Source organism: Cydia amplana, chromosome 27, assembly GCF_948474715.1.
Source record: "Cydia amplana chromosome 27, ilCydAmpl1.1, whole genome shotgun sequence".
NCBI lineage: Eukaryota > Metazoa > Arthropoda > Insecta > Lepidoptera > Tortricidae > Cydia > Cydia amplana.
This window is the reverse complement of record NC_086095.1, coordinates 1,882,778-1,909,976: the sequence shown is the minus strand read 5'-3', so window position 1 is coordinate 1,909,976 and position 27,199 is coordinate 1,882,778. Positions and strand designations below refer to the sequence as shown.

The window sequence follows — 27,199 nt, the reverse complement described above, 5'->3', positions numbered from 1 at the left end:
AAGACCACCGGTTGAGAACCACTGAATTAAACTATAAACTTAGCCGCCATTTTGAACACATGGAACAGTACTAACGATATGTGTATGTTTGTGTGTATGTCAGTCGCTCCGCTGTAGCTGCCGAAGTAGAGCGGGTCCGGGCGCAGGCCCGGGTAGTTAATATCTGGGATTGGCGACTCTGAAAAAAAAATTGTTTAAATTGATAGAAGTATTTATCGCTGACTGTACATATATTCAGTCATTTACAACTCGACGATTTGACGAGTCAGAATTTTAATTTACTGTAAGAAAGGTACTTGCTAAATGATATACCAATGTACAGTCACCTGCAATAATATGTTACTAATCAAAGGCCGCAAAAATATCTGGCACGCTCTTATGGCTCTACAAATAAGATCGTGTCAGATATTTTTGCGGCCTTCGTTGTGTAACGTTATTATTGAAGGTGACTGTACATTGTGTAACATATTATTGAAGATTACTGTACATTCAGCTGCAGAAAAAGGTGACCCCTTTTGCATAGAAGTTTGTATTCAAAGGTGCTAAGTCCCCCGCACCCCAGTATTTTTGGCAGCATCGGTTTCATGAAATAATTGCTCTAAACTCCGTCTAGAGGATTCCTAGTCTATGCCTGTACATTACGTACTTATAAAGTGTTTACAGGTAAAATGTGACATCCCACGGATAAAGGTACCTTATGGCGGTTGGCGCTTAACGACACGTAGCAGCGTATTCGTATAGGAACCTCGTGAAACTCGTAAATAACAGCGTAAACGCTAGCCGCCATTAGGTGCCTTTTCCCGTGGAACATCACAAATAAGTCATTCGTTAACAAACCAATACAAATGCATGCTAATATAAAACTACATTTAACTAATGAATCTACATGATGCACATCTCATAATAAAGCAAAAAAAAACGTAAAGGTATTTTCTCCCTTTAAGTCCCGGTGTCCTTTTAAAAGGACAAATTATACACATGTACTATATACAGACCATCTTAGATCGTGTATAGCATCTATCGGATAACAATCGCGATAATTATCAAATACTATAATTATCTGGATAATTTCGAACCCTGTCGTGGTATGAAAATCGTAGTGTCAATAAGACAGTGTACAATTGTACATACCTGGAGTCCCGTTGTTTCCCATAAAGTTTTAAGTCATAATGTATTGTTTGTCATATTATCATTAGTCATAAAACTGAAACCGTTAACATTTCAGGATTTTCGTTAGGTTATCCTATAGATAGGTTAGGTTAGGTTTGTTTTATGGCAATAATGAAGACGCGTTTACTGAATCAAATGAATTATGACTAACGAAAATGCGGGCAAACAATACATTATGGCTTAAAACTATTTGTGAAACAATAGAGACCTGTACCATAGAGAAAAAAATACATAGAGTGCTCACTCCATACATCAGTTCAGACTATTAATTTCAGTGTCTACATCTAGCAGCGGAACTATCAATGCTGCTACTTGACGATAGATGTAGCACCGACCGGAAAGTCTTATCTCAACAGCATAAGACTTTCCGGTCGGTGGCGACATCTATTGTCAAGTAGCAGTACTGATAGTTCCGCTACTCGATGCTAGATGCTAATAGTCTTTTTGGTACTAAAACTGATGTATGGAGTGAGCACTCTATGTATTTTTTCCTCTATGCCTGTACATACCTCCTTAGAACGTGTGTAGCGTATAACCCACACATGAGCAGAGCAGAAGGAGCGAGCGAAGCGGCGCTGCCGCCGTATCGCGTCTGGCCGCAGGCGGGCGGGCACACCGGGATTATGGTCTCTACGAACATGCCACGATCACTACTGTCAAAATGGCTACTGACGACAAAAATTACAACCGACTTCCAAAACTTCCATAGTTGTAGAAAAAAACCGGTAAAGTGCGAGTCGGACTCGCGTTCCAGGGGTTCCGTACATTAAGTCCGACTCTATATGAATAATTATTCTCTACGACAAAGAATAAATGTTTCTCATTCTTGGAGATTAATTTGAGAGTTATACAAGACTATCCCCTTCAATATTAGCACTATGATGAAATAAAATAAAATAAATAAATATTATAGGACATTTTTACACAAATTGACTAAGTCCCACGGAAAGCTCAAGCATAGAGAAAAAAATACATAGAGTGCTCACTCCATACATCAGTTTTAGTACCAAAAAGACTATTAGCATCTAGTATCGAGTAGCGGAACTATCAGTACTGCTACTTGACAATAGATGTAGCACCGACCGGAAAGTCTTATGCTGTCGAGATAAGACTTTCCGGTCGGTGCGACATCTATTGTCAAGTAGCAGTACTGATAGTTCCGCTACTCGATGCTAGATGTAGCCACTGAAATTAATAGTCTGAACTGATGTATGGAGTGAGCACTCTTGTCTTACTTATTTCTCTATGGCTCAAGAAAGCTTGTGTTGTGGGTACTCAGACAACGATATACAGGGTGGCCCATTTAGATCGGTCAGTATGGGAAAATCTGAAACTATAAGACATACGACGATCTCTTCTTAGGAACCATGTCATAGATTTTAGTAACAAGAAAAACTGCATTTATACATAAAAAAAAAATATGTAAAATGTATGAAAAAAAATGGTGGTCATTTCGAAAACTTACTAAAAAATAAATTAAAGGATATGAAAACAATGCATTTAATTCATTTCAGACATCATGTTTCATAGTAACATTTACTGCTTATAAGACCTACACAATCGATATCTAAATAGAAATAATTTTAGTTTTGTTATTCAAAACGTCCGGGTTCGATTCCCGAGCTGAGTACACATTTTTTTTTCAAATGTATGAATGCAGTTTTTCTTGCTACTAAAATCGATGACATGGTTCCTAAGAAGAGATCGTCGTATGTCTTATAGTTTCAGATTTTCCCATACTGACCGATCTAAATGGGCCACCCTGTATATAATATACAAATACATAAATACATAGAAAACAACCATGACTCAGGAACAAATATCTGTGCTCATCACACAAATACCTTTACCGGGATTCGAACCCGGGACGATCGGCTTCACAGGCAGGGTCACTGCCCACTAGGCCAGACCGGTCATCAAAATAAATTAAATAATAATACATATTCTAAAATCCTAGTCAAATGATAACTTTTGGAAGTCGGTTGACGAAAACATGCTAAAATAACACTGTAAATTACTAAAACTTTAGCAAGCAGAGACATCTGCAAAATATTTTAATATACTTCAGGGGCGTTCCACAAGAATATCGTTTACGTAACACCACTCTTCTAATACTTCTGAAAATGCTGAGAAAGCGACATTAGGTCAGGAAATATTTCATGACTTGGCTAACTTTGTAGCATATTCTCGATTCTCTATTGTCTCCCAAATAGTTTTAAGTCATAATGTTATTGTTTGCCCGCATTTTCGTTTGTCATAACTCATAATTCATAAATCACTTGTTTCAGAAACGTGTCACTTTTCAGGATTGCCATAAAACACAACAAATATAGGATAACCTTACGAAAATCCTGGAAAGTTAACGGTTTCAGTTTTACGACTAATGATAATATGACAAACAATACATTATGGCTTAAAACTTTATGGGAAACAAAGGGACCTTATTCTCGAGCTATACTCGTACGGATTACACTGACGTAGATGCCATACAAGGCAAAAGTGTTACGTAAGCGACATTCTCGTGAAATGTCCCTTCAAAGCCAAGGGAAATTCCTAATAAAACCACGGGTTTACATCGCTAGCAATTGACACATCGCATAAAAAAAAACTCAAAATTAAAAATGATGTAATGGATAGAGAATATTCGACCGAATATTAGCAGTAGCAGTACTGATAGTTCCACTACTTGACGCTAGATGTCGACTACGATAATAGTCGTTTTGGTAACAAAACTGATGTATGGAGTGAGCACTCTATGTCTTCTTAATGGGGTTGGCAACTGTCAAAGGTTTGCATAGATGGCGCCACCATAGCTTGCCCCTTAAAAAGTAAAGTCTATTTTTTTATTCGGTAGACTAAAATGACATTTCACAGTATGAAATTACATTTTATGTTCATACTATGAAATGTCATTTTAGTCTACCGAATAAAAAAATTGACTTTAGGTGATTTGACCGTGACGTCACTACACACGTTTTCATATAAATTCCATATTAGAAAATCGTTTTGACAGTTCTAAAAAAGAAGCTGATTTGACTACTAGGAAAGTAGCCAATTGATGTATGGAGTTACCACTCTTTCTTTACTTATATTTCTGTATGAATTTTATAGAACAAAACTAGAGAAAGGTGCATATGATGGCGCCATCCCCCATCCATCTGCCAACCCCATTGGCCATGATGGCGCCATCCCCCATCCATCTGCCAACCCCATTGGCCATGATGGCGCCATCCCCCATCCATCTGCCAACCCCATTGGCCATGATGGCGCCATCCCCCATCCATCTGCCAACCCCATTGGCCATGATGGCGCCATCCCCCATCCATCTGCCAACCCATTGGCCTGTCTCGAATAAGATACATACCGAATAGTTCGACATGTCCCTCGTCAGTCCCCAGCTTGTTGGTGGCCTTGCATGTGAACATGCCATACTGTCTCTTCTCTATGGTGATGACGCGGAGTGTGGCGCCATCCCCCATCCATCTGCCAACCCCATTGGCCTGTGATGGCGCCATCCCCCATCCATCTGCCAACCCATTGGCCTGTCTCGAATAAGATACATACCGAATAGTTCGACATGTCCCTCGTCAGTCCCCAGCTTGTTGGTGGCCTTGCATGTGAACATGCCATACTGTCTCTTCTCTATGGTGATGACGCGGAGTGTGGCGCCATCCCCCATCCATCTGCCAACCCCATTGGCCTGTGATGGCGCCATCCCCCATCCATCTGCCAACCCATTGGCCTGTCTCGAATAAGATACATACCGAATAGTTCGACATGTCCCTCGTCAGTCCCCAGCTTGTTGGTGGCCTTGCATGTGAACATGCCATACTGTCTCTTCTCTATGGTGATGACGCGGAGTGTGGCGCCATCCCCCATCCATCTGCCAACCCCATTGGCCTGTGATGGCGCCATCCCCCATCCATCTGCCAACCCATTGGCCTGTCTCGAATAAGATACATACCGAATAGTTCGACATGTCCCTCGTCAGTCCCCAGCTTGTTGGTGGCCTTGCATGTGAACATGCCATACTGTCTCTTCTCTATGGTGATGACGCGGAGTGTGGCGCCATCCCCCATCCATCTGCCAACCCCATTGGCCTGTGATGGCGCCATCCCCCATCCATCTGCCAACCCATTGGCCTGTCTCGAATAAGATACATACCGAATAGTTCGACATGTCCCTCGTCAGTCCCCAGCTTGTTGGTGGCCTTGCATGTGAACATGCCATACTGTCTCTTCTCTATGGTGATGACGCGGAGTGTGGCGCCATCCCCCATCCATCTGCCAACCCCATTGGCCTGTGATGGCGCCATCCCCCATCCATCTGCCAACCCATTGGCCTGTCTCGAATAAGATACATACCGAATAGTTCGACATGTCCCTCGTCAGTCCCCAGCTTGTTGGTGGCCTTGCATGTGAACATGCCATACTGTCTCTTCTCTATGGTGATGACGCGGAGTGTGGCGCCATCCCCCATCCATCTGCCAACCCCATTGGCCTGTGATGGCGCCATCCCCCATCCATCTGCCAACCCATTGGCCTGTCTCGAATAAGATACATACCGAATAGTTCGACATGTCCCTCGTCAGTCCCCAGCTTGTTGGTGGCCTTGCATGTGAACATGCCATACTGTCTCTTCTCTATGGTGATGACGCGGAGTGTGGCGCCATCCCCCATCCATCTGCCAACCCCATTGGCCTGTGATGGCGCCATCCCCCATCCATCTGCCAACCCCATTGGCCTGTGATGGCGCCATCCCCCATCCATCTGCCAACCCATTGGCCTGTCTCGAATAAGATACATACCGAATAGTTCGACATGTCCCTCGTCAGTCCCCAGCTTGTTGGTGGCCTTGCATGTGAACATGCCATACTGTCTCTTCTCTATGGTGATGACGCGGAGTGTGGCGCCATCCCCCATCCATCTGCCAACCCCATTGGCCTGTGATGGCGCCATCCCCCATCCATCTGCCAACCCATTGGCCTGTCTCGAATAAGATACATACCGAATAGTTCGACATGTCCCTCGTCAGTCCCCAGCTTGTTGGTGGCCTTGCATGTGAACATGCCATACTGTCTCTTCTCTATGGTGATGACGCGGAGTGTGGCGCCATCCCCCATCCATCTGCCAACCCCATTGGCCTGTGATGGCGCCATCCCCCATCCATCTGCCAACCCATTGGCCTGTCTCGAATAAGATACATACCGAATAGTTCGACATGTCCCTCGTCAGTCCCCAGCTTGTTGGTGGCCTTGCATGTGAACATGCCATACTGTCTCTTCTCTATGGTGATGACGCGGAGTGTGGCGCCATCCCCCATCCATCTGCCAACCCCATTGGCCTGTGATGGCGCCATCCCCCATCCATCTGCCAACCCATTGGCCTGTCTCGAATAAGATACATACCGAATAGTTCGACATGTCCCTCGTCAGTCCCCAGCTTGTTGGTGGCCTTGCATGTGAACATGCCATACTGTCTCTTCTCTATGGTGATGACGCGGAGTGTGGCGCCATCCCCCATCCATCTGCCAACCCCATTGGCCTGTGATGGCGCCATCCCCCATCCATCTGCCAACCCATTGGCCTGTCTCGAATAAGATACATACCGAATAGTTCGACATGTCCCTCGTCAGTCCCCAGCTTGTTGGTGGCCTTGCATGTGAACATGCCATACTGTCTCTTCTCTATGGTGATGACGCGGAGTGTGGCGCCATCCCCCATCCATCTGCCAACCCCATTGGCCTGTGATGGCGCCATCCCCCATCCATCTGCCAACCCATTGGCCTGTCTCGAATAAGATACATACCGAATAGTTCGACATGTCCCTCGTCAGTCCCCAGCTTGTTGGTGGCCTTGCATGTGAACATGCCATACTGTCTCTTCTCTATGGTGATGACGCGGAGTGTGGCGCCATCCCCCATCCATCTGCCAACCCCATTGGCCTGTGATGGCGCCATCCCCCATCCATCTGCCAACCCATTGGCCTGTCTCGAATAAGATACATACCGAATAGTTCGACATGTCCCTCGTCAGTCCCCAGCTTGTTGGTGGCCTTGCATGTGAACATGCCATACTGTCTCTTCTCTATGGTGATGACGCGGAGTGTGGCGCCATCCCCCATCCATCTGCCAACCCCATTGGCCTGTGATGGCGCCATCCCCCATCCATCTGCCAACCCCATTGGCCTGTGATGGCGCCATCCCCCATCCATCTGCCAACCCATTGGCCTGTCTCGAATAAGATACATACCGAATAGTTCGACATGTCCCTCGTCAGTCCCCAGCTTGTTGGTGGCCTTGCATGTGAACATGCCATACTGTCTCTTCTCTATGGTGATGACGCGGAGTGTGGCGCCATCCCCCATCCATCTGCCAACCCCATTGGCCTGTGATGGCGCCATCCCCCATCCATCTGCCAACCCCATTGGCCTGTGATGGCGCCATCCCCCATCCATCTGCCAACCCATTGGCCTGTCTCGAATAAGATACATACCGAATAGTTCGACATGTCCCTCGTCAGTCCCCAGCTTGTTGGTGGCCTTGCATGTGAACATGCCATACTGTCTCTTCTCTATGGTGATGACGCGGAGTGTGGCGCCATCCCCCATCCATCTGCCAACCCCATTGGCCTGTGATGGCGCCATCCCCCATCCATCTGCCAACCCCATTGGCCTGTGATGGCGCCATCCCCCATCCATCTGCCAACCCATTGGCCTGTCTCGAATAAGATACATACCGAATAGTTCGACATGTCCCTCGTCAGTCCCCAGCTTGTTGGTGGCCTTGCATGTGAACATGCCATACTGTCTCTTCTCTATGGTGATGACGCGGAGTGTGGCGCCATCCCCCATCCATCTGCCAACCCCATTGGCCTGTGATGGCGCCATCCCCCATCCATCTGCCAACCCCATTGGCCTGTGATGGCGCCATCCCCCATCCATCTGCCAACCCATTGGCCTGTCTCGAATAAGATACATACCGAATAGTTCGACATGTCCCTCGTCAGTCCCCAGCTTGTTGGTGGCCTTGCATGTGAACATGCCATACTGTCTCTTCTCTATGGTGATGACGCGGAGTGTGGCGCCATCCCCCATCCATCTGCCAACCCCATTGGCCTGTGATGGCGCCATCCCCCATCCATCTGCCAACCCATTGGCCTGTCTCGAATAAGATACATACCGAATAGTTCGACATGTCCCTCGTCAGTCCCCAGCTTGTTGGTGGCCTTGCATGTGAACATGCCATACTGTCTCTTCTCTATGGTGATGACGCGGAGTGTGGCGCCATCCCCCATCCATCTGCCAACCCCATTGGCCTGTGATGGCGCCATCCCCCATCCATCTGCCAACCCCATTGGCCTGTGATGGCGCCATCCCCCATCCATCTGCCAACCCATTGGCCTGTCTCGAATAAGATACATACCGAATAGTTCGACATGTCCCTCGTCAGTCCCCAGCTTGTTGGTGGCCTTGCATGTGAACATGCCATACTGTCTCTTCTCTATGGTGATGACGCGGAGTGTGGCGCCATCCCCCATCCATCTGCCAACCCCATTGGCCTGTGATGGCGCCATCCCCCATCCATCTGCCAACCCATTGGCCTGTCTCGAATAAGATACATACCGAATAGTTCGACATGTCCCTCGTCAGTCCCCAGCTTGTTGGTGGCCTTGCATGTGAACATGCCATACTGTCTCTTTTCTATTGTGATGACGCGGAGTGTCGTGTCGGTGAACTCGTCAGCGGTCGCGAAGTGGGAGATGCTGTGAGGATAATCCAAATAAGAATATTTTTATTGATAACAAAAGTTTAACAGGAAATAGTAAACTTATCGATTTTAACCGTATGGCTACTTGCACCATTCCATTAACCCTGTGTTAACTGGTTAAACCTGGAGTTACCATGGTTACCAGTTCAATTTGACACTACGTTAACGGTTTAACCAGTTAAGTTCCGGATTAGGGGCTGTCCATAAATTACGTCATCTATTTTTGACGATATTTGACCACCCCCCCCTAAAATCATCCAAAATCATGCTTCGATTGACCCAGTTTCCTCCTACGTCTTGCTACCATCATCCGATGTCCAGACCCCCCCCCCCCCTAATTTGAAATGACGTAATTTATGAATAGCCCCTTAGTGGGATGGTGCAAGTCTATTAAGCTTAGAAACAAATTAAAAGTGAAAAATTCACTGTGTTGGGTGGGACTTGAACCCACGACCACCGGATCGCTAGCCCGGTGCCCTTCCATTGTAGCTACCAAGACCTTACTGTTACTGTATACAAAATAAATTTAGTATGGGATAGCGATTCATTACTGGTAAATTTCCAATATGACTTGGAACTCTGGTAGCCGTTTATGAAGTATAACACTCTTACAGTAGATGTCGCTAGGGCCTCCCTAAGACTCATATATGGTGGAAATATTCGCTGTATTGGTTAAGATCTTGGTAGGTCAGATGGAAGGGCACCGGGCTAGCGATCCGGTGGTCATGGATTCAAGTCCCACCCAAGACAGTGAATTTTTCCACTTTAGGGCTCATTTTCATGCGAGTTTCATTACATTGCATTATTTGATAGGTCGACTGAATTGTTGTAACCTCAATGGTCCGCAATGTAACTAAAATCGTATTGGCAAGGTGCGAAGTCGGTGGAGGGGGAAGTGGCGCTGATCGTCACAAACACAGGTAATCTTATGGAATGTCCGCCATTAGTACTAGCGGCAGCCGCTTGGACTAATTTTACTCCATAAGATTTAACGTAGAAAGTCTGCCAAAATGAGGGCAGCACCAGTCGTGCACCTAGCGAATACGAGTTCACCCGCCACCACTATTTTTTTTTTGTAAAAATTTGTTTACTATTAAATTTTCGTACTTTTAGTTTTACTGCACATATTACTGCTTGTTCTCTGTTTGGCCCGAGGGTTAACTGGTAGAGAATGCCTTCCGGCACTAAGTTCGCCTTTTGTAAATAAATATTTACCTATTTTTAATTTTTAACAAGCAGAAACGTCTGCGAACGATGCTATTAAGCTTAGAATAGTGGAAAAATTACTGTCTTGGGTGAGACTTGAACTCACGGCTTCTGGATCGATACTCCAGCGCTCTGCCATCTGAGCCACCAAGACCCAAATAAAAATAATAATAGGTAAAAGAAATATAGACCTGTAGTGCTGGTTGTTGGCGAGCTGGAACTCGCCCTTGAGCCACACGATGGCGGGCGGCGGGTAGGCCTCCACGTGGCACTCTAGGTCCATGTCGTATTGCAGAGCCTGCAATAAGAGACCTCTGTTAATAAATAACTCAAATAAGTTTTTGGCAAAAATTTCATTTTCGGAACAAGCTTTTATTTATTTTATTTATATATATTTAATTCAGATAACAAGATCCATACATTACAAATTAAATTAAACTAAAACTATTTCTTAAATAACTAAATTAGCCTAACAGCACCTCTATTATGGTCCATGTGCATATCGTTCCATTTGAGCACTATTGGACACTGTAAATTGTCAATAACAGTGTTCAGAAGGCTGCTGGGGCAGTCCCTAGCACGGCGCATCAGGGAGGCCACTCTCTTGCGCATTATGGCTTGGAATCCCCGACGCGCTGCAAAATCGAGGCAACCCCAACAACACCCTGAACCCGTTATTATACTGAATGCGTAAGGCATTGAGAGATCTCTTAATAAATAACTCAAATAAGTTTTTGGCAAAAATTTCATTTTTGGAACAAGCTTTTATCGCTGACTGTACTTTTCTTACGACAGACAACTAATACTCATCGAGACAATTCTAAAAACCCCTAACACAATTAGGTTGCGTTGTTTCATCACAGAGTTCCTATGGCCACCTCCTGTCTCCATCACGAGATCAGCTCTATGTCATAATAATATTGCATTGTCATCCGATTTAAACATGAAATGCAAAATTTCAGCTCAATCGGAAACCGCGAAGTGGATCAAATTTAACTTGCAAGATTTGATTACAGACAGACAACGGGACAGGTGAAACTAAATGAAAGCTTGTAAAATTTAAAAAAACCGGCCAAATGCGAGTCGGACTGGCGTTCCAAGGGTTCCGTACATTAAGTCCGACTCACGCTTAACTGCGCATAGGTTATCTGTCATCTATAGGTAAAGAACTATTTTGTGTGTGTGAGGGGCGGGGGGGGGGGGAACGTCGGCGTGCAGTTCCCATACAAGTTATAGTCGGGTTGAAGTGTGATTGGTGCAACTGGCCCTTAAGCTGTGGTTTCCTCCGAAAGCGGTGTCGTCATATAGCGGACGTCAAAAAGACGGGCGTCTGTCAATGATATTATATAACGATAGGTTATACTCATACTTGAGGAGCACAAAAAATACTTCCATATTTATTTCTGTGCCTACGAAGAAACCTGCTATTTTTGATTAATTTTCTCACACTCGTTGTTAAACATAAGGTCGTTTCTTTCTCTTTCGGTGTCTTTCGGGAGCTCGTTAGCACGTGCACATTTCTCGCTTGTCCAGCCACGACTAAAGACAACTTGTCCAATTTGTCACAAGTTAAGCGCTTCAATTTTGGAACGCCTATAACCTATCTTGAGTTATAAATCACTGGCGTCTGTACGGTGACATGTGGGAACTAACGTCATAACACACCGTCAGCCACCAAGGTCAAACGAAACGTATTCAGGAGAGAAAATGGACGACCTTGATTTAGCTTTAATAATTTACTTGGAGGATGAAATATCATCAGAAGAGGAAAATAATCGTAGTGCGGAAGATCATTTATTCAAATCTCGTGGTACAGAAGGTGCATTTGAGATTTTAGTACAAAATGGCTTCACCGCTATCTAATAAAACGTTCACGAAACTATCGACACCGTCATGGAAATGGCGGCACCGCTTTTTGACGTTACGGTGTCAATCACCGCCCTCTAGGAAACCGCGCCATTTGGTTTACATAGACACCGTTCTAGTGACGTCATTCACCGCTATATGACGGCACCGCTTTCCGAGGAAACCAGAACTTTAGATGCCTGATTTTTAGGGTTCCGTACCCAAAGGGTAAAAACGGGACCCTATTACTAAGACTCCGCTGTCCGTCCGTCCGTCCGTCCGTCCGTCTGTCACCAGGCTGTATCTCACGAACCGTGATAGCTAGACAGTTGAAATTTTCACAAATGATGTATTTCTGTTGCCGCTATAACAACAAATACTAAAAACAGAATAAAATAAAGATTTAAGTGGGGCTCCCATACAACAAACGTGATATTTGACCGAAGTTAAGCAACGTCGGGCGGGGTCAGTACTTGGATGGGTGACCGTTTTTTTGCTTGTTTTGCTCTATTTTTTGTTGATGGTGCGGAACCCTCCGTGCGCGAGTCCGACTCGCACTTGGCCGGTTTTTTGATTATTATTTTGGACCAGAGGTCTAATCGCTGAATAAAACGGATGGACAGCGGGAAGCGACTTTGTTTTATACTATGTAGTATTTTCTTTTTACTAACCTGTCCAAGCCTGGGCCTCGGCACGGTGATGACGGGTGCGAACTCGACCTCCAGGTTGATATTACGTCGCGCGCCCTTGCCCACGCCGTTTTCCGCCACACAGTAGTAAGTGCCGCGGTCTTCCTTGTGTACGGCCGCGATTTTGAACGTGTTACCCCTGAAAATAGCATATTTACCCCCTTTAGCCTCGTGCAGTCCAAAACGCAGACATATTCGCAGACAAGTGGCCGTCCTTACTGCATAGTATCAGGATGTTTTAAAACTCAACCTATGTAAATTAGTATAGTATCAGGATTTACAAAGTAGTTTTTTTTTAACTCTACGAGTACCTATGTAAATTAGTATAGTTTCAGGCCTTTTCTTAATCTCTACATATGTAATAGTTATAATGACTATGTATTAACAGTATAAGTGTTTTGGCATATCTAGAGCTGTAAACTTATACCTGTATTTATTTAAAGAATAAAGAATACAAAATTATAGCCAAGGAAGTTAGAATCCTGTTGTATTTTCAACTAGGTTGAATTTCATTTGGTCGAAAATTTTACGAGATTAATGAAATGCTACCTACTTTGTTTGTTAATTACGGTTGACATTCCATCGAAACTCAGTGTACATCCTAATGTATAGTGGGCGGCACGAGGTTAAATTAAATAAATTGTCCATCGCAATCCAACGCGGCAACGCAGCGAGCGTAATGGGCACCTTTGCGTCGGGGGCAGCCCGGGACGGGTTTTAGTAGGTAGTTATTTTTTAAATATTTAGTTTGTATTTACATTTAAGTTTATAAATTTAATTGTTTATTTTAATACATTACACTAGTTTGCACTGTGATTTTACCTACTGTGATTTTAATCTTTGTTTTATGTCCTACTGTGATTTTAATCTTTGTTTTATGTTTAAAAAAAAATTAATTAGTGTTTATGTGCTTAATTTATTAATTTTAACTGTTTTTAATTTAATTTATTTTAATTTTTAATTGTATTTTAACATTTATTTGTATTATTGTGATGTGTGATTATTATTGTGTTTGTAATTTTATTTAAATTTATCATGTACTTATGGATCATAGTTATCTGAAATTAATGTATTTTGATTTGATTTTTTTGATTTGCAATAGTTTTGCACGACTAAAAAAAACATATTATGAATTAAATAAATTAATATATTACAGGACGTCCTTACACAAATTGACTCTTTTATTTCGCAGTGGCCATCTAGCGTCAAGTGGCGGAATTATCAGTACTGCTAGTTGACAATAGATGTCGCGGCGAACGGAAAGTCTAATGCTCAACGATTTACAGCTAATATTATAACCGGATTAACCGGACTCTATTTTTAACTCCTTCTGCTTATAAATTGTTGAGCAATACACTTTTCGTCAGCCGCGACACTCATGACATCTAATATCAAGTAGCAGTAGCATAGAGAAATATAGTAAGACAAGAGTGCTCTCTCCATACATCAGTTCAGTGTCTACATCTAGCATCGAGTAGCGGAACTATCAGTACTGCTACTTGACAATAGATGTAGCACCGACCGGAAAGTCTTATCTCAACAGCATAAGACTTTCCGGTCGGTGCTACATCTATTGTCAAGTAGCAGTACTGATAGTTCCGCTACTCGATGCTAGACGTAGACACTGAAATTAATAGTCTAACTGATGTATGGAGTGAGCACTCTCGTCTTACTATATTCCTCTATGGTTTCGGTAAGAAAACGTATGGAGTTATACTTGGTCAAGTAAATATTGGCGCCAAATTTGAGCGGCTTAGCAACACTACGTTTGAATTGTTCGAAAATCGCGTGCCATTTAAATCTTATCTGTGCAACTGTTTTGTTTACATTTCATCGTTGTTCGATGTACATTGCTGCTTTTGTTTCGTTTCCCAGGGATACCATACTATAGTTTGCTTTACATTGCTACTGACATATCTGGCTTGACAGACTCATAGAGAAAAAAATACATAGATTGTTCACTCCATACATCAGTTTTAGTACCAAAAAGACTATTAGCATCTAGCATCGAGTAGCGGAACTATCAGTACTGCTACTTGACAATAGATGTAGCACCAACCGGAGTCTTATGCTGTTGAGATAAGACTTTCCGGTCGGTGCTACATCTATTGTCAAGTAGCGGTACTGATAGTTCCGCTACTCGATGCTAGATGTAGACACTGAAATTAATAGTCTGAACTGATGTATGGAGTGAGCACTCTTGTCTTACTATATTTCTCTATGACAGACTATAGCACTTTATGCTAACTATACAATACCTGTAAATGGATCCTCCGGTCGGTAAGATGGCGTTGTTCTCGCGACGCCACGATATCTTCGCCGGGGGAAAGCCACCCGCGTAACATTCCATCAGGGCACCTTGAATAATTAAATAAATAAATAAATATACTTGGTCAACCAGATCTTGACAGTAGAAAAAGGCGGCAAATTTGAAAAATGTAGGCGCGAAGGGTTATCGTCCCATAGAAAATTTGAATTTCGCGCCTTTTTTTGCTGACAAGATTTGGTTGACCAGCTATAAATATCAGGGGACATCTTACACAGATCAACCTAGCCCCAAACTAAGCAAAGCTTGTACTATGGGTACTAGGCGACGATATACATACTTATATAGAGAAATACATACTTATATACATAGAAAACACCCATGACTCGGGTACAAATATCTGTGCTCATCACACAAATAGATGCTCTTACTGGGATTCGAACCCAGGACCATCGGCTTCACAGGCAGGGTCACTCCCCACTAGGCCAGACCGGTCGTCATTGGATTTTAAGCTTAGAATAAATTTAAAAGTGGAAAAATTACTGTCTTGGGTGAGGCTTGAACTCACGGCCTCTGGATCGATACTCCAGCGCTCTGCCATCTGAGCCACCAAGACCTCATCCATAGCCAGCAAAATTAATTGAATTTTGTTAATTTACCACAATATTATTTTGGGAGACCGAGCTATTTACATATAAAAACCGGCCAAGTGCGAGTCGGACTCGCGCACGGAGGGTTCCGCACCATCAACAAAAAATAGAGCAAAACAAGCAAAAAAACGGTCACCCATCCAAGTACTGACCCCGCCCGACGTTGCTTAACTTCGGTCAAAAATCACGTTTGTTGTATGGGAGCCCCACTTAAATCTTTATTTTATTCTGTTTTTAATATTTGTTGTTATAGCGGCAACAGAAATACATCATCTGTGAAAATTTCAACTGTCTAGCTATCACGGTTCGTGAGATACAGCCTGGTGACAGACGGACGGACGGATGGACGGACGGACGGACAGCGGAGTCTTAGTAATAGGGTCCCGTTTTTACCCTTTTGGGTACGGAACCCTAAAAACTCAAAAATGCGCGTTTTCCCAGAGATAAGACCTAGTGAGATCGATTTTTCGCCCCCGAAAACCCCCATATTAAAGCAAATTTCGGCGGTGCGCGGCAACTACTATGGCTAGACACCAATATTGGTGTGGGCCGCATGTACTTGTAGCGATGCGACGAAATCGCGGAGTGAGCCACGCCTGCCATTACCCTTTAAGGACTTCAGGATAGACCGGACCGTGTCCGGGCCGGAGCTTAGTTTTTTATGGAAAGCATCACTTGATCACCTGTCATCTGTAATAGAAAAGTAAGCGCCGGAAGCTCCGGCCCGGACACGACCCGGTCTAACGTGACTTTACTCCCCGTGCGAAGCCGGGGCGGGTCGCTAGTGTATATAATACAGGGATCGGAACCGGTTTTTTGCAAAAACATCGAAATAACCATATTTTGCGAATTACTTGAGCGGCCAAGGCGTTCACAATATCTGAACACGCACTCTAACGCCCTGACAATAGAGGCGTGTTCAGATATTTGTGAGCGCCTTAGCCGCTCCGATATATCTGATGGCGACTGTAGGACTCAGTCGTGTTTTTAGGTAACGACTTCGTACTATTAGATTGCCCAATTAGAAATGAAATAATTAGCACAGAACGAAAAAATACAGTTTTCGTTCCCATACAAAAAATACCGGTATCCGATCCCTGCTATAATAGGTATGCCGTTTTGTTGAACTTAGTGTAAGGCCTGAGTGGACGCTCGCTCGGCGACGCGTGCAGCGTGGCTGTGGGCTCACGCGTGATGTGAGCAGCGTGCACTAAGGCCGCTCCTATACGTGCGCATTTAAATAAATAAATAAATAAATAAAATAAAAAGTCATTTATTGTAGCAAAACACAGTAACAAAATAAAACAAACAAGGAAAAAGAAAAAAGACAATAACCACATAAGTCCAATAGGGTTGCTGACTGTATAAATACATTTGTTTAACATGCATGCCGCACGCCCCGCCCCGCTGCACGCGCAACAAGAGCGTCCACTCAGGCCTTATACTTACTCTCCCCTTCGCTAGCGACATAGAGAAAAAAATACATAGAGTGCTCACTCCATACATCAGTTTTAGTACCAAAAAGACTATTAGCATCTAGCATCGAGTAGCGGAACTATCAGTACTGCTACTTGACAATAGATGTAGCACCGACCGGAAAGTCTTATGCTGTTGAGATAAGACTTTCCGTTCGGTGCTACATCTATTGTCAAGTAGCAGTACTGATAGTTCCGCTACTCGTTGCTAGATGTAGACACTGAAATTAATAGTCTGAACTGATGTATGGAGTGAGCACTCTATGTATATTTTCTCTATGCTAGCGACTAGATTCCTCGTGGAGTTGCCAGAGATGATGGGCGGTGTGCGGACCTGGATCAATGTATCCTGCCTATTCTCACTTATGGAGCCGAAACCTGGGTTTTCACCAAAGGCATATTACGTAAACTAAGCGTTGTCCAGCGGGCGCTAGAGAGAAAACTGGTGGGGATCACATTGAGAGACCGTAAAACGAATGAGTGGCTGAGACAGCAGAGCAAGGTCACGGATGTAAAACGCGTAGCCAGTTTGAAGTGGGAATGGGCTGGTCATATGGCACGAAAGACCGACTCGTGGAGTAAAAGAATACTCGAGTGGCGACCATGGGGTGAAAGAACGTCCTCCAAGTAGACCCAATATGCGTTGGGAAGACGACATCAAAAGGGCTGCGGGGATGAGGTGGCTCCAGGCATAGAGAAAAAAATACATAGAGTGCTCACTCCATACATCAGTTTTAGTACCAAAAACACTATTAGCATCTAGCATCGAGTAGCGGAACTATCAGTACTGCTACTTGACAATAGATGTAGCACCGACCGGAAAGTCTTATGCTGTTGAGATAAGACTTTCCGGTCGGTGCTACATCTATTGTCAAGTAGCAGTACTGATAGTTCCGCTACTCGATGCTAGATGTAGACACTGAAATTAATAGTCTGAACTGATGTATGGAGTGAGCACTCTTGTCTTACTATATTTCTCTATGCTCCAGGTTGCACAGAACCGTGACGAATGGCGAAGAATGAAGGAGGCCTACACCCGAAGGGTAGAAAAGGGCTAAAGAGAGAGAGAGAGTGCGGACCTGGAGTTCGACTTCGGCTGTGATCTTGTTCGAGGCTGAGATGATGCCAGGTCATCACTGATACCGGACTATACGACACAATTTCGATGTACTGTTATACTTACTCTCCCATTCGCTAGCGACTAGATTCCTCGTGGAGTTGTCAGAGATGATAGGCGGTGTTCGGATCTGGAGTTACACCTCCGCTGTGATCTTGTTAGAGGATGCCAGGTCATCACTGATACCGGACTATACGACACAATTTCGATGTACTGTTATACTTACTCTCCCCTTCGCTAGCGACTAGATTCCTCGTGGAGTTGCCAGAGAAGATGGGCGGTGTGCGGATCTGGAGTTACACCTCCGCTGTGATCTTGTTAGATGATGCCAGGTCATCACTGATACCGGACTATACGACACAATTTCGATGTACTGTTATACTTACTCTCCCATTCGCTAGCGACTAGATTCCTCGTGGAGTTGTCAGAGATGATAGGCGGTGTGCGGATCTGGAGTTACACCTCCGCTGTGATCTTGTTAGAGGATGCCAGGTCATCACTGATACCGGACTATACGACACAATTTCGATGTACTGTTATACTTACTCTCCCATTCGCTAGCGACTAGATTCCTCGTGGACCTTACCTTTTACTCCCTGTGCGAAGACGGGGCGGGTCGCTATAGTTCGTTTTTTTTGGATTAAAAAGAAGGCAAACAATCTTGACGTGTCTTTTTAATAAAAGATATTGAAAAACGCTCTAATAAATTAGTTCATATAACTTATGAAAGCAAAAGAATGTAAAAGATCGTACATATGTGATTTATAATTCTAACATATTTGCTGTGACTTATTTTTCAATGGTAATTTTTTATAAAAAGACATGTCAAGATTGCTTACTTTCATTCTAATGCTAAAACAACGAACTATAGTGTACTATTGGCAAGGTGCAAAGTCGGTGGAGGGGGAAGTGGCGCTGATCGTCACAAACACAGGTAATCTTATGGAATGTCCGACATTAGTACTAGCGGCAGCCGCTTGAACTAATTTTACTCCATAAGATTTAACGTAGAAAGTCCGACAAAATGAGGGCAGCACCAGTCGTGCACCTAGCGAATATGACGTTTCGTTGTACCATAGAGAAAAAAATACATAGAGTGCTCACTCCATACATCAGTTTTAGTACCAAAAAGACTATTAGCATCTAGCATCGAGTAGCGGAACTATCAGTACTGCTACATCTATTGTCAAGTAGCAGTACTGATAGTTCCGCTACTCGATGCTAGATGTAGACACTGAAATTAATAGTCTGAACTGATGTATGGAGTGAGCACTCTTGTCTTACTATATTTCTCTATGGTTGTACTTACTTTCCCCTTCGCTAGCGACTAGATTCCTCGTGGAGTTGTCAGATATGATGGGCGGTGTGCGGACCTGGAGTTCCACTTCGGCCGTGATCTTATTAGAGGCTGAGATGATGACCTGGCACTGGTACCAGCCAGCATCAGTCTCTTGGATATCTTTGACCTGTAGGAAAAAGTAAAGTAGACATTTAAAATAAGTTTTTGGCAAAAATTTCACAAGCTTTTATCGCTGACTGTACTTTTTTTCCACAGACAACTAATACTCATCGAGACAATTCTAAAAACCCCAAACACAATTAGGTTCCGTTGTTTTATCACAGAGTTCCTATGGCCACCTCCTGTTTCCATCATCAGATCAGCTCGATGGTACCATAATATTGCATTGTCACCCGACTTACACACGTATGCAAATTTTCAGCTTCATCGGAAACCGGGAAGTGGGTCAAATTTAACTTGCAAGATTTGATTACAGACAACGGGACAGGTGAAACTAAATAAAAGCTTGTAAAAACCGTACAAGTGCGAGTTGGACCCGAGCGTTCCGCACTTTTTAGGGTTCCGTAGCCAAATGGCAAAAAACGGAACCCTTATAGATTCGTCATGTCTGTCTGTCTGTCCGTCTGTCCGTGTATGTCACAGTCACTTTTCTCCGAAACTATAAGAACTATACTGTTGAAACTTGGTAAGTAGATGTATTCTGTGAACCGCATTAAGATTTTCACACAAAAATAGAAAAAAAAACAATAAATTTTTGGGGTTCCCTATACTTAGAACTGAAACTCAAAATTTTTTTTTCATCAAACCTATACGTGTGGGGTATCTATGGATAGGTCTTCAAAAATGATATTGAGGTTTCTAATATCATTTTTTTCTAAACTGAATAGTTTGCGCGAGAGACACTTCCAAAGTGGTAAAATGTGTGTCCCCCCCCCCTGTAACTTCTAAAATAACAAAATGATAAAACTAAAAAAAATATATGATGTACATTACCGTGTAAACTTCCACCGAAAATTGGTTTGAACGAGATCTAGTAAGTAGTTTTTTTTAAAACGTCATAAATCGCTTAAATACGGAACCCTTCATGGGCGAGTCCGACTCGCACTTGGCCCCTTTTTTAGTATTTGTTGTTATAGAGGGAACAGAAATACGTCATCTGTGAAAATTTCAATTGCCTAGCTGTCACGTTTCACGAGATACATTCATGAGACAGACGGACGCATAAGACAGACGGACAGAGGAGTCTTAGTAATAGGGTCCCGTTTTTACCCTTTTGATACGGAACCCTAAAAACGATAGAAGGATACATGTTTTTTTCTTTTGAAACGATTATTTTCGAAAGGTTTGGTGGCCAGGGGGCGCCATAAGCCTTCAGTAAGAAGTGCATATACTTGGAAAAATTCGATCTGCGCCGCTGTGGCCCGGGGGCCGAGTGGCACAGACACCTGCCGCGATAGCAGAGGACGCTGGTTCGATTCCAGCCTGAGGCACTGGAGGCCTTGGTCACTTTTTAGTATATGACATTTATTTCAGTTTACTCAATTACTCACCGATAAGGTATAAGTGGCGGAGGCTGCGTCATATCTTAGCGAGAACCTAGAATCTCGTATGATGAGACCAGAGTTGTATGAGAGAGGCAGGGCCTCGGTGGTCTTTATCCGGTCGAATCTTAACTGAAAACAAAAGGTTTATGGTAAAAAAAAAAACAAACAACGGGTTGCACTCAGGGAGTGCCGGCAAATCAATCACTATTGCAAAATGTCTGCAGCACTATGTATAATTGAGGTTAACGCCATCTAGCGTTATTTCGTCGCATTACTTGAATCCCCTAAGCACATAACTGTTAGTACTGGAGTTATATTAATACCAGTTAGATTGAAACTCACTAGATGGCATTTAAATCAATAAAGAAAAACTCAATGACATTACATGTAACAGTTTTTCGATCAGGTCACGTGATCGTCTTACGCTGTCTCGAGTTTAACATTTTTTCCCCAACTCAAAAAGTGCACAGCGCCGCTAAAGAAGTTTTCACTTCAAAAAAAGTTTAAGGTTCATATATGGTAGGATCCTATAAATGTGCTATACGCGTGCGTCCGTGAGGGTCAATACATATAGGTACGCAATGCGACACTATGATTGGTCGAATTTATTTGTTGCCCACCATAATCCATACTAAATTTACGGATGGGAATTTAAAAAAAAGTTAGACTGACAAGGACAAACAATAATAGAAGAAGAAAGCATTTATTACCATTTACCAGTATATTGGTACCATTTCACGAAACGATCGTTCAACAGACTCCGAGTACAGTACAACAACGCGTTTCGTGCAATGTTACGGCTACCGTGGCGGTGTAGTGCGTCTGGTATGAGTGGTATGTTCGCCGAGAACAGAGTAGATGACTTTTACGCTATAATGCGTAAAAGGCACTGGTCGTTTGTCGGGAGAGTGAGTGAATCGACGACCAGCATTGTTAATGTAGTGTACACAACCTGCTACTGTCTGCTCATACAGTAGCAGGTTGTGTGCAGCCCTAGTAGCACGGTAGCATTTTTATCGTTTATCACCATGTCTGTCACGTTCTAACAAGTATGTAAGTGCGAAAGTGACGGGCATAGTGATAGTCGATAAAAATGGAACCGTGCTGAGCCCGCAGATGTCAGCCGCACCTAATAATTAGTAGGTACCTACTTGTTTAGTTTTAGATTTAGTATACCTAGCTTTAATTTTATTGTATTATTGTAAAATGTAATGGGTTTATAGCTAAATAAATAACATTTTATTATTATTATTATCTGGTTTTTCATATTTTTTCGGCTTTCACCGGATTAATGCTATGCACGGGCCTAGGCCAAGTGCATCTCAGGTAAGTGTAATATCTATTATCTCTTCATAAGGTACAGCAGATTGAGCGTTCCTGACCGTTGTGTGAGTCTCCAAGTTTGCGGTAAGTGGTTCAGTAGTTGGCGCTATGGAAAGGTATAAGGTTGCATGGGTATATTATTATTATTAGCACAATAAAATAACCTTAAAAACTAACAAAGAGTACCGTAAAATGGGGTGAGTAGGGGCAAAACTGACATTCAAACCTCGATAACATTTTATTGTTACATATGCAAACTGAATGGCGTATATAATAAGTGTTCCGGACGTTTGTATTTTAGTTTTTATTTTATTTTGGGTAGTTCCATTTCATAACTTTGACGATAAACAGGAAATCCCACCTCACCCCGTAGTCCCTCGTAATTGGGGTGAGATGGGATTTCATACAAAGGTGATTTTTGGAAGATTGTTGTTCCGATTTTTTTTATAGCTCCATTTTAAATTGGAATACATTATTTTTGTAGCAGTAGCCTTAAAATCCCATCTCACCCCCCTTTCATCCCTTCTCTCCCCATTCATAACCCAACTCTCCCCGCGAACCCTACTCACCCCATTTTACGGTACACAAAATGAGAAGTTGCGCTAAATGGCCCTCAGCTAGTTGTCACGGTATGATAGCACTTTCGCTGCTACTCCTACTGAAAGATATTGCTAACAATGCCGATGTATGCAACTCGGGTGCGCGCTGCATACATCGCCTCCTAGATAATGGAACCTTTCACACGACTGCACACCAGTACTCTCCAATAGTCCGTTCCCGGACACTCCTTAATAATCTTTTATCTTTTGCACCTGACTGCGACTTGTTTGCCGACCAAAGTCGTAAACTTTTTAAAGATTTTTTACGGTTCTGCGAATCAAAAATGCAATAGGTAGTTTATTAATCGCTTTATTATTACTTACTTAATTTTACAGTGCATTGGTGTTAGCTGTAATGCTGTAAAATTTGATTTCAATAAATATCAAATATCAAATATATCACCATTGGAAGAATCGTTAATCTTATTAGTTAAACCATTGTCCTTCATAAAAGACAGTCTATTTAAATCCCAGCCAAATGTCATTTTAATATCACAATTCAAGCATAACGTAATAAAAAAAACATCTACAACTTCCTTTCTCAGAAAAGGTCCTAAATGCGTACTGATTCTTCACACATAAGACCTTGTCGTATTGAGGGGGGTGTGATCAAAATTCAATGGTGCCAGTGGCCCCCTATACAAAGCAGTGATGCGTTGTGACCCTAGCCATTGAGTCATTAAGAATGTTTGAGATACAATAAAATGTTGATTGTGTGTTTGTCTTGGAATTGGACATGGGGGTACGCCAAGGAGTGACTTAAGCGTGTTTTAATAGACCTCTGTCAGGCGTGGCTCACTCCGCGATTTCGTCGCTTTGCTACAGGTAGCTAAAAGTACATCCGTTCCACACCAATTTTGGTGGCCAGCCATAAGCCGCGCGTGGCGCTGTCGCCACCTAGCGGCCATATCTGTCCTGATCGTGACAGACGCGTTTTGTTAGAGAGTGAGTCTTCTGTACCTAGTACTATTATTTATTCTGTGGTAATAGTGAGTTTCACATGGACCCTGGTAGGGCACAGCAATAGTCTTAAATCTAAATTATGTCTTTAATCTAATATTAAATCTGATATTAAATTAAATCTAAAATCTAATCTAGGTATTCGATAGCATTTATATAATAATTGGCATGACAAAGCAGCGTAGGGATGGATGTATGACCACACCTAGGGCACAATACAGGCTAGCATACACAGGCGTGGCTCACTCCGCGATTTCGTCGCGTCACCAGAAGTACCTACAAGTACATGCGGCCCACACCAATATTGGTGTCTAGCCGTAGTTGCCGCGCACCGCTACGGAACGGACGCCTGTCGTAATAAAAGCGGTCATATCTGTCGTAATAGACGCGTTTTAAAGAGTGAATCTTCTGTACCCATAGACTAGGAATCCTCTAGACTGAGTTTAGAGCAATTATTTCATGAAACCGATGCTGCCAAAAATACGGGGGTGCGGGGGGACGAGGTGAGCGAATCCCGTGCCGTGATTGGTCCGTTCAAAGACACGGACCAATCACGGCACGGAATTGACTCGAAGATGGAGTAAAACTACCGTATGAGTGGCAGAGGGGGTAGCGTTACTATGCTCAGTCTAGAGGATGTCTTGTCTGTGTCTGTACCTAGTACAATTATTTATAGATTCTTTGCACAACTTTGGGAACAAATCAAATTATTTTATTAAATATTTAGATTTGTGTGTGTGTAAAGAATTAGTATAGGAGGTGCAACCGCCTACCGCTTGCCCTTAGAGTTGGTCAAAGACGCCTAGTCTTAGTAAGATGGAATATAGTCGAGAAATTCGGACGGGTTCCACCGTGGCGGGGTGGCCGAGGGGTTCAAGGCGTTAGCCCGGATTGCTAAAGACCCCGGTTCGAATCCGGCCTTCACCACTGGAGGGCTTCGTCACTTTTTCTTTAATATATGACATCTATTTCAGCCTGTTTCTATAGTTTGAAACTTACCCATAGCACCGGATATTCTTGTGCGTAGTGAACGGAGCATTCTAACTCCACTTGGCTGCCAATGTCTCTGATTTGCTCCTGAGTTATGTGTGAGATTGTCGGAGTCCGTTGACCCCATGCTGAAAATAAAGTACAACTTTAAATCAAAACTTTTTGATTGTAGGGTATTCAAGTGAAATGACATATATTAGTAGCACCATAGAGAAAAAAATACATAGATTGCTCACTCCATACATCAGTTTTAGTACCAAAAAGACACTGAAATTAATAGTCTAACTGATGTATGGAGTGAGCACTCTTGTCTTACTATATTTCTCTATGGTAGCACCAAATAAAAAAACTGGCCAAGGGAGAGTCGGACTCGCGATCCAAGGGTTTCGTACATTAAGTCCGACTCACGCTTGACTGCACATTTCTAATAGGTTTTCCTGTTATCTATAGGTAAAGAACTATTTTGTGTATTTTTTTCAAAATTTTAGACTGTTTTGGAGATAAAAGGGGCGGGAGGGGGGGGGGGGATAGTTGCACAGACAGACATACGCACGAGTGATCCTATAAGGGTTTTTTTCCTTTTGAGGTACGGAATCCTAAAAAGTTGATGTGGAATCCTTGCACCATGCCACTAACCCGGGTGTGTGTGTCAAAATTGGGCTGGTAACCATGGTAACTCCAGGTTTAACCGGTTAACCCCAGGTTAGTAGAATGGTGCAAGTGACACTTGCATTTTAAAAATATTCAAAATAAATCTCACTCAATTTTAGTTATTCCTTTGTTTTGAATTGGAACTCTAAGACAATTTTTTTCAACACTATCTTCTCTAAAAATAAGTTCAATTTGCCTACTACTGATAAAAAAAGTAAAGGCAAGTGAAAAAGAACATCACCATCACATTTAAAAATCAACAAAAGCATAATTGAATAAAAACTCGTGATACCATCAAAAAATCACTAAAGCATTGACACCCTAATTGTCACTATTATTTAACAAATGGGTGATTTAAAAAGCTTGCGAGTCGTAATTTACGACATTACATCCCTTTATCGCGCCTCGGATCACCCCTGGTATCCTGTTTTAACTCATTGAAGCGGCAAAATGAATCGATAGCCGAAGGGTGGCCGGCCGCGATCCGAAAACGCATTTTACGACATCAATTTTGAGTGGTAAACCTATTATTAGGCACTAAATTTAATTCGTAACTAGAAGAGTTTTAACGTTCGAAAAGTCCGTTAGATATTGTATTAACTGTACGTAGATGATTCATAAGTAAATAAAATGTGAATTCTAACTAATTTTATATATTTCGTAACTTTTAAAGCATAAATTAGGTTTTTTACAAGGTGTTTTCTTAAAAAACGTGATAAAAGGGTGTGTCTGTTAATATAATACGTGCATGGAACCAAAACAATCGAGTACGCGAACACCTTTGTATGCGACTCAACAATTACGTACCGGTTTTAAGTGTTTTTTAACATTAAATGCATACTTTAAGATATGTTTCAATATGTGCCATAGTAGTTTTAACTTACCTTTCGTTGTTAAACACAGTAATAACGTAATAAATTCATAAGATGCCATTTCACAGATCGTTACACCACACAACACAACCAAAACTTTCTTAGCCGCTATAGGCCGTTAAATTAAAACGAACGAATTCAAATGAATGGATTACGCGTGACGCGAACGAATGGAAGTGCCACTGGCAGGTGGACATTGGGGTTGCTAGTTTAAATAATGAAATTCCCCTCGTTATACTACGGGAAATTCAAAAACAAATACGAATTCCTTATTTCTGAAACTTACTGTTAAAACGTAAATAGGCCTACTGTGGCCTCATGTATTAATTAAGAAATTAAGTGGAAAATAACCAGCGGACGATTGAACACACCATACACCATAAACACGTTACAAAATTGACACAATATTTCCATATTCCCGACCTCTTTCCTTTAACGTCTGGACTGATGTCACTGATGTGATATTATACTTATTTAAGTTTTCTTAATTACTGACGGAAATTGCTTGACAGAGTACCTATACTTGGTCAACCAGATCTTGACAGTAGAATAAATCGGCAAATTTGAAAAATGTAGGCGCGAAGGGATATCGTCCCATAGAAAATTTGAATTTCGCGCCTTTTTTTACTGACAAGAATTGGTTGACCAGCTATATACTTATATTATTTCCACAATTTTGGGTTCATGTTGGACTCTAGCAACATTCAGCAATCAATCCTGAGAACCATTCACAAATGCTCCGTGGGTAAAGCAGATGCGTTCTTTCATTCGTTTA

The 27,199-nt window shown here is 42.8% G+C and overlaps 1 protein-coding gene and 1 long non-coding RNA gene across 2 annotated transcripts; one reads left to right on the top strand and one right to left on the bottom strand.

The window, feature by feature from the left end:
• Positions 1-87: 87 nt before the first annotated feature.
• LOC134660536 (lachesin) lies at positions 88-26,534 on the bottom strand. The gene is made up of 10 exons (XM_063516313.1): positions 26,437-26,534; positions 24,911-25,029; positions 21,036-21,158; positions 19,495-19,651; positions 14,936-15,035; positions 12,660-12,816; positions 10,335-10,441; positions 8,793-8,932; positions 1,680-1,800; positions 88-178 (listed from the first exon to the last, which is right to left on the bottom strand). The coding sequence occupies exons 1-10, from the start codon at positions 26,483-26,485 to the stop codon at positions 157-159; spliced, it is 1,095 nt and encodes a 364-aa protein (XP_063372383.1). The 5' UTR covers positions 26,486-26,534; the 3' UTR covers positions 88-156.
• On the top strand, positions 17,406-17,566 carry LOC134660559 (uncharacterized). Its single transcript, XR_010097890.1, has 2 exons — positions 17,406-17,472; positions 17,505-17,566. It is a non-coding gene; the product is annotated as an uncharacterized LOC134660559 (long non-coding RNA).
• Positions 26,535-27,199: the final 665 nt, after the last annotated feature.